Genomic DNA, 8,552 nt, shown 5'->3' with positions numbered 1-8,552 from the left:
TGATTCAAAATCTGATTGGTTGGTTTGTGAACCCCTAAGAAATATGTCCATTCCATTGGTAGACTGGAGTTCAACGTTTTCTTCTTGCGTTTCGTCCCACTGTCAAATCTGCTAGCTAGCTGCTCTGGAACGTCCTGCTGTGGCTCATTGTTCTAGGATTAGTATTTAAACGTGTTACAAAGAATGAGAAGAGTTACTCTTTTTGTGAACGGGACGTCCAAAAATGGCAAGGTGCGTACAGTTAGTTAGCTTAGCTATTGGGCTAACGATAGCTAATTGTACGGTAAGACTGTCTATGTAATGTAACGTTAATGCGGCCCTTAGCTTCGATGCAACTAAGCGAGTTTGTAACAGCCAAATGTCCCAACAAACTCGCTTAGATGCATCGAAGCTATGCGGCCCATATAATTTGTGTAGCTAGTGTACATAGTTCGATAACGCTAGCTAGTTCATCTGAGGTTGTTTGGCATTGGGAACACGAACAAACGTAGCTATCGACTAACTAATTTCCTAGTTAGCTATCTGGCTACATTACAGGTAGACTCAGCAATATGACATCATCATTCAAAATTGGGCCATTTCCTTCTTACAGAAGTCAACAACAGTGTTTTCAAACAAACAACATTTAAACCTGCCACCCACCATTGCCTCTTCACAATGTTGGTATGTTTCAAGGGAGGGGCACATTTGGAAGAACTGGTGCCAGTCTTGGTGGATTTTAACTTTGCTGTTGACATCTGTATATAAGCAGTCGTCCAGCGGTGTATCGTTATATTGTTGAGTCTACCTTTTAGTTTGCTAGCAAGAGAGAATGGGTTTGCCCAAATAAGTATGTTTTGTGACAATAACTCAGTTTTCCTTAATTAGGTTGTAGCTGTGTATGGGACCTTGGCCGACCTGTTATCTGTAGCAAGCAATAAGTTGGGAATCAAAGCCTGTAATTTATACAATGGAAAAGGTGGTCTTATAGATGACATAGCGCTCATCAGGTAGTGTACATTTCCTTCAACACTTTGTGGTTTCATGTCTTTGGAATGTCCTTACTCCAGCCAATATTACATATGAATTTCTCTACTATTCCTTTATTATAGGGATGATGATGTTTTGTATGTCTCAGAGGGGGACCCCTTTGGTGAGTTTGTCTAATTCTTTCCAAGTCTTTTCAAACCATTTGGTTCTTTAGAATGTGGTGAGTTAACCCTCTGAATAATGTTATCTTAGACCCACAGAATGATGTCAGGACTACATACGGCCTGCCTAGGGCACACACAGATTGGCTGACCCTTAATATTGGGGGGCGTCTCTTCACCACCACACGGTATGCAATGGAGGAGTTGTTTCAATGGTCTATGAATATCGAAAGTCACACAGGAATATCTCTGTTAATATTATTGCCATCTACTTTCTTTGGTCCCTTTTTTTTCCTCACAAACTATGGTCCTTTTTACAGCAGCACCTTGGTCAGCAAGGAGCCAGAGAGCATGCTTGCTCACATGTTCCGGGAGAAGGGTAAACAATAATGAAGTTTGTCACATCTAACACTGCTGATCTTATACATGAGACCTTTTCTGTTGTAATTTACCCATAAGTATGGCTTATCTTTGCTCTGCAGATGTATGGGGTAACAAACAGGATGAACGTGGGGCTTACCTGATTGACCGCAGCCCAGAATACTTTGAGCCTATTCTTAATTACCTGCGACATGGCCAGCTCATTATCAATGAAGGTATCAATTTACTTGGTAAGTATGGCATTTACAGGTGATGCTTTCATTATCTTTATTCTATGATAAAGCTCACAGATGAATGATAGCACTTCAGTTGTGCATGTTGACTACAGCATGAAGTCTTGACAACATATTTGCTATGATTAGTAAATCTAATCTGTTTTTCAGGGGTTTTGGAGGAGGCTCGATTCTTTGGAATTGAGCAGCTGGCTGATCAGTTGGAAGTAGCAATAAAGGTGATGAACTCATGGCCTTGTGGATGCCAAGCAAGCGCCATATTTCAAATGATTTATTTAATCTTGTCACAGCATATTGATCCATGTCACCACATGCTTTTCTCCAGAATAACCAGCCACCTGAGGACCACTCTCCCATCTCTCGCAAGGAGTTTGTTCGGTTTCTGCTGGCTACACCCACCAAATCAGAGCTCCGCTGTCAGGTAAAACCACATTTTCTAAAAGGACAACGCACTGCTGAACTTTCGATGCAGTGTACCTAACATGTGACCATGACAAATAATACCTCTCTCCATCCAAAAGGGACTTAATTTCAGTGGTGCTGACCTCTCTCGCCTCGACTTGCGCTACATCAACTTCAAGATGGCCAACCTGAGTCGCTGCAACCTGACACATGCCAACCTATGCTGTTCAAACCTGGAGCGGGCTGACCTCTCTGGGGCCAACCTCGATGTAAACCCATTAGCTCCTTCATTAGCTTATGAAACCTACCTGTTACTGCGTGTCAACATTTGAGAAATTAACAGTATTTTGAGGGGACTAATTTTGTCTTTCTGTTTTAGGGTGCTAACTTGCAGGGTGTAAAAATGCTCTGTTCAAATGCTGAGGGGGCATCTCTCAAAGGATGTAATTTTGAAGATCCGTCTGGTCTAAAGGCCAACTTGGAGGGTAAACTTTAATTTATTTGTATTATAAGAAGAATGAGAAATATGGAACTGGTAACACTTGTATAACCTCTGGTGTTGAATGTCTAATGTATGTCTTATTAGGTGCCAATCTAAAAGGTGTTGACATGGAGGGAAGTCAGATGACTGGAATTAATCTGCGTGTGGCCACTCTAAAAAATGCTAAACTGAAGAACTGTAACCTACGGGGTGCCACTTTGGCAGGAACTGATCTTGAGGTAAGCAGAAGGCATTTAAGTGGATTAAACTTGAGACTAAAAGATCAAGTAAATCTGAAACAAATGGAATCAGACAGCTCTTATAATGGTTTAAGTTTTTTCAGATACCATAAAGTAGCATCTATTTTAAGAACAGGATTACAGTTTTATTACTGTGACATCTAAGGTTATTGCAAAGAATACTGACTGTGGTTAGTACCAAGAATACTGACAGTTGTTTTACTCATCACAGAATTGTGATCTGTCTGGCTGTGACCTACAAGAGGCCAACTTGAGAGGGTCCAATGTGAAGGGGGCCATTTTCGAAGAGATGCTGACTGCATTGCACATGTCTCAGAGTGTCAGATGACTCCCCTGCACATTCCACCTGGATTCAGACTGGTTAATCTCATGAATGCCTGGCAACAATGTTATTATGCCAGCAAATCCAACCCACCCCTACTATCAAGCTTCCTGGACCCTTATGCAATACATGCATTTTATGCACATCCCTGGCATCCTACATCCCTTCCACCTGATATACTAGCTTTAAATCTCTTGCACTAGAGCACATCCAGGGTTATCTGTTTCTGTTATGTAGTGGAAGATTTTAAATGTCTGACTGTCTTTTCTTAATTTCTTTTTCCCCAAAACCAAAATATTGAATGTTCTTTATGTATGTTTACTATTATATCTGGATTCAATCCTAACTTATTATTATTTTTATGATTTCTAGGTGTGTGTTTTCTTGATTATTTAATGTCTGTAAATCAAAGATTATCAAACTATAAGTGCATGAAAGTAAAAAAGGGCCTCAATCAAGACTGTGGTAAAGTATAAATGGGAGATGACATTGTGTGACTAAGTACATTGATAAGAATGTACAAAGTGCCAGATATGCTTTATGATTAGGATGTTTATTTTTTAAGTCAAAGCCATACCGTAGCATGGTGAAAATGGCAAAAATAATTTGCTGTTATTGCACCACACAATTATGCTGTGGAATTCATTTTTCATAGACTGGGTGTTCAACTGTATTCAACAGAATTTCAAGTATGCAATGTACTCTTTTTCCTTGCTGCCAGTTGTTTTTGGTGTTCTCTGTGAATCTACCTCCTTATTTTCTACCCCTGTCTGATATCTAGTCTAGTTGCATGCATTTCACTTGTTTTTGGCTCTTGTTGTATGAAATCCATTATTCATCATATCCAAATATGATAAGTAAATTATCAAAGTGAATGTGTTTTAATTGTTACTGTCATGTTCAAGCTTGTGTAGCACTTAGTTGTATAACACTCCCCTCAAGGAGACAACAACCAATGAACAGGGCATATCATTCACTCATGTCTTGAAATTTTGCTTTGCACAAATGTCTATTGGTATGTTTTGGTCAATAACTTCTGTTTTACTCACTCATAGGACACCAACAAGTTAAATGTGCTTGTAACATAATGTATTTCAAATCTAGTGCTTCCAAAATGTTATTAGGATAGCAGAATGTTATCACTGCTGGACTGTGATTGTAACAACCTCACATCAGTTCTTTTAGAACAATGTCTGCATGTTTAAAGACTGCATTTTCTCTGGCTGTAGCTGAAATATTTTGAGATGCCATATTCTCTCATACTCTATTTCATAGTAGGTAGGTACTCATCTGTCATGATAATGAAGGCAATCATAAAGAATATTCCACCTTGAGTGTGGAGATCGTCAATATCAGAACCTTGAAAGAACAATGGTTATTTATTTTGGTATAACATTGTATTCAAGAAATATTGGATGAAAGTTCTTTAAATATCGGGTGTGTTTCTCTTCTTCCCCTGTCTATAATTATTGCACTCAACCACAAAAATGTAATTCAATAAATTACTGTGATGAATTGTTTTTTAAGTATCAGTGTAATTAATTACTTGTGCAAGTGAAATAATTGTATATTTTCACTAACTTTCCAAAATAACTCTATGCCCTGTGCCTAATTCATTTCATTGTTGCTGCTGTAAAATGCACAATCATACCCAAAGTATTTTAGCCTTTTAAAAGGCTCTTTGGGTTCCTGAAGTGGAGATACTTAGTGCTGCTCTGCAATATATTTTTGAGTGGATCCTTTTTTTTCTTTAATTCCACTTTTTTTGTGACCTCTGAAGTGATGGGACTAAGGGGCCAATAAAACCTCACACATTAACTGCTCAGATAGAGTAAGGCTGACTATTTGTAGAAAATCACAGCTGCTGTGCTCAGTTGTTGAAAGCATACGTGCGTCTTGTTCTCTTCTAGGAGCTTTTATACACACGGAGGCAAACTCTCTCTAGCCACTGCACTCCATGTACAGTACATTCTGTTGCTGCTGCTCTTGGTGGTGGAACTACTGTCACAGGGTTGCTGTCAACATTGGTCCTATGACATGAGCCCAGGGGGGAAGAGACAGTCTGGCAGCCTGTCTGAAACCATGGGAAATGTAAGTATTTTACCTATTCATAATGTAGAAGTGGAAGTAGGTCTATTCACTAAAGGTTGTGATGGTGCTTATCCAATGATGGGAGGGATGTTCCTATATTTGCATAGTAAGTTCTAGCTAAATGACAATTCTACAGATGGCTGAAGATGGAGTTTGTTTGGCTGTGATGTCTCACCTCATGCCAAAATGTAAAGGCTAAGGGAATTTGTGAGTGACATTTACAATTTTGCAAATAGGGTAGTTTCCCTTCAAGAAGCTACCCAGAAGTTGAAAATAAATGGAAATTGTGTTGGTTGTTACTTTTTTCATTGATGTGTTTTTTTTCTCAAGGTTTTATCCAAATTGTAAATTATATTTTTTATTTAGTTTTTTTGTAGGCAACCCTCGCTAACAGAAAGTGGACTCAAAAATATATTGAAAATGTATGCTAACACTAAAAATTGCAGTGTCATCACTGTTTTGTGGTGGTCTTTTTTGGTGGTTTACATATTACGGAGTGTGGCTTTAAAATAGTTGAAAAACACCCATTCAAACTTCTGTAGAGCACGATGTCAAAACAAAAGTGCCAACCAATGATTGCGAGTATGAGTTACGTTGACAACTCTTGTAGCAAACCTTGATTTAGAAAATGTCGACAGAATGGCTTTTATGGCATTTGTTCATTATGTTGTGTTTGTTAAAGACCAGTATCTTCAAGTATATAATTGACAAGTAATTAGCAAGCTAAATAGCTAAACTCAAGCAGTTACTTTGAGGAGCACGTTAACGTTTGCAGACAAGCGTCCTGTTTGGCTAACAGCTGTGTTAGTTGTAGCTAACAACATTAGCTAGCTAGCAACACTGTATATACAAAAGTATGTGGACACCCCTTCAAATTAGTGGATTTGGCTATGACAGCCACACCCGTTGCTGACAGATGTATAAAATCGAGCACACAGCCATGCAATCTCCATAGACAAACATTTGCAGTAGAATGGCCTTACTGAAGAGCTAAGTGACTTTCAACGTGGCACTGTCATAGGATTCCAACTTTCTGCCCTGCTAGAGATGCCCAGGGCACTTTACGTGTTGTTATTGTGAAGTGGAAACATCTAGGAGCAACAACAGCTCAGCCGCAAAGTGGTAGGCCACACAAGCTCACAGAACGCGCGTAAAAATCTGACCTCGGTTGCAACACTCACCCCGAGTTCCAAACTGCATCTGGAAGCAATGTCAGTACAAGAACTGTTGGGAGCTTGAAATGGGTTTCCATGTCCGAGCAGCCGCACACAAGTCTAAAATCACAATGCGCAATGCCAAGCGTCGGCTGGAGTGGTGTAAAGCTATTGGACTCTAGACCAGCAGAAAAGTGTTCTATGGAGTGATGAATCATGCTTCACCATCTGGCAGTCCGACGGACAAATCTGGGTTTGGCGGATGCCAGGAGAAAGCTACCTGCCCCAATTCAAAGTGCCAACTGTGAAGTTTGGTGGAGGAGGAATAATGGCCTGGGGCTGTTTTTCATGGTTCGGGCTAAGCCCCTTAATTCAAGTGAAGGGAAATCTTAATTCTACAGCATGCAATAACATTCTTCAACTTTGTGGCAACAGTTTGGGGAAGGCCCTTAACAGTTTCAGCATGACAATTCCCCCGTGCACAAAGGGAGGTCCATACAGAAATGGTTTGTCGAGATCTGTATAGGAGAACTTGACTGGCCTGCACAGAGCTCTGACCTCAACCCCATCAAACACCTTTGGGATGAATTGAAACGCTGAATGCGAGCCAGGCCTAATCACACAAAACATCAGTGCCCGACCTCACTAATGCTCTTGTGGCTGAATGGAAGCAAGTCCCCGCTGCAATGTTCTAACATCTAATGGAAAGCCTTCCCAGAAGAGTGAAGGCTGTAATAAGAGCAAAGGGGGGATCAACTCTATATTAATGCCCATGACTTTGGAATGAGATGTTCACATAGTTTTTTGTCAATGTAGTGTAGCTAACCTACACTAGTTACCTAGGGACAGTAAGCAATGGGTCTTGGAAGCCTACTGAGTGAGTGCAATGTTTTCCTCTAGCTTCATGCAAGCATTACAGACTTCGGCAGACATCGAGATATGTGAAATAAGAAATACCACAATTGTTTTTCAAATGCGTTGTTTTCTTTGACAAGAACATAAACAACTGCACTGCAATGTCATCTGGAGGCCATCAATGTGGGTGCTTTTTCCACCAACTTGCGTCCCCCAGTAAGTGCGAAAGGGGGATACCTAGTCAGTTGTACAACTGAATGCATTCAGCTGAAATGTGTCTTTCACATTTAACATTTAACCTCTGAATCAGAGAGGTGCGGGGGGCAGCCATAATTGACATCCACATCTTCGGCGCCCGGGGAACAGTGGGTTAACTGCCTTGCTCAGGGGTACAACTATATATTTTTACCTTGTCAACTCCGGGATTCGATCCAGCAACCTGGCCCAACGCTCTAACTACGAGGCTACCTAAGTGCACACCAAACATTAGATAAAATGGTATTTGAAAGAGGTACCTAGCTAGATAATAACTCCTATTTGGTCGTTCTTTCATACTCATTGACAGTCTGCCTAATTCAATTGATTATTGTAAAAACGGCCAGCTCATCTTTCCAAGACCCCAACTTTATTTTGGTTTTCCTACTGGAATAAGGTCACGACAATCATCGTAATTTTATTCGCCAATCAGCAGCTTTCTTTCCCGGGACATAGGGTAATACCCGGCCAGGCAGGGCCTCAGGCAGTCTGTAGTTTTCATTCTGATCATCAACCTGTTTTTCTCTCCTGCTTATTTTACCTCCTCAGAAGAAATTGCTTGTTGTTTGGAGCTAAATAGTTTCTGTTGTAAATATGTACCATTTCTGTTAAACTTGCTAGCTAGGTAGCTTGCGTACTCCTGCTAGCGTTAGCATTAGCATCGTCGTCCAGAATGCATTACTATTTAGCTTGCTTATTAGTGGTTAGCGTTTGTCTGTGGTGCTCAGCTATTTTCGGTTGTAGATCGCTCATGCTTGTTATGTTTTATTTTGTGTAGATATTCCTACATTGCACTATTGTTCTTTGTTCATCTAGCATGTGTTTGGGTCCACATAGCCTGTTTAGTTGTTGACATGCAAATAGGCATATATTTTCCCATACTGTGCCTTAGCCTAAGTTCTCCTCTTTTCTTTACAGAACCACAATTAGTATCAGAGAGAGTAGTGTTGTATGTGTGCGTGTGGATCTTCATTAAACCCTTGAACTG

At 40.3% G+C, this 8,552-nt stretch overlaps 1 protein-coding gene across 2 annotated transcripts; it reads left to right on the top strand.

Annotated features, from left to right (window-relative positions):
- Positions 1–66: 66 nt before the first annotated feature.
- Positions 67–4,729, top strand: LOC115164554 (BTB/POZ domain-containing protein KCTD9). 2 transcript variants are annotated; one of them, XM_029717176.1, is made up of 12 exons: positions 67–231; positions 868–989; positions 1,092–1,132; positions 1,222–1,318; positions 1,454–1,509; positions 1,613–1,741; positions 1,895–1,962; positions 2,070–2,165; positions 2,266–2,415; positions 2,526–2,631; positions 2,733–2,866; positions 3,099–4,729. In XM_029717176.1, exons 1-12 carry the CDS (start codon positions 184–186, stop codon positions 3,213–3,215), a joined length of 1,164 nt encoding a protein of 387 aa, XP_029573036.1. In that variant the 5' UTR covers positions 67–183; the 3' UTR covers positions 3,216–4,729. The 2 variants fall into 2 exon arrangements, with proteins under 2 accessions (XP_029573036.1, XP_029573035.1); XM_029717175.1 differs by having other exon boundaries at positions 69–231; positions 1,451–1,509.
- Positions 4,730–8,552: the final 3,823 nt, after the last annotated feature.

The sequence above is a fragment of the Salmo trutta genome, chromosome 27 (assembly GCF_901001165.1).
Source record: "Salmo trutta chromosome 27, fSalTru1.1, whole genome shotgun sequence".
Taxonomy (NCBI): domain Eukaryota; kingdom Metazoa; phylum Chordata; class Actinopteri; order Salmoniformes; family Salmonidae; genus Salmo; species Salmo trutta.
This window is presented reverse-complemented; position numbering and strand designations above follow the sequence as displayed.

Coding starts and splice junctions, on each gene's coding strand:
- LOC115164554 (XM_029717175.1), top strand. CDS start 184: ATGAGAAGAGTTACTCTTTTTGTGAACGGGACGTCCAAAAATGGCAAG. Junction 1,510..1,612: donor TCACATGTTCCGGGAGAAGG/GTAAACAATAAT, acceptor TTTGCTCTGCAG/ATGTATGGGGTAACAAACAG. Junction 1,742..1,894: donor TGAAGGTATCAATTTACTTG/GTAAGTATGGCA, acceptor TCTGTTTTTCAG/GGGTTTTGGAGGAGGCTCGA.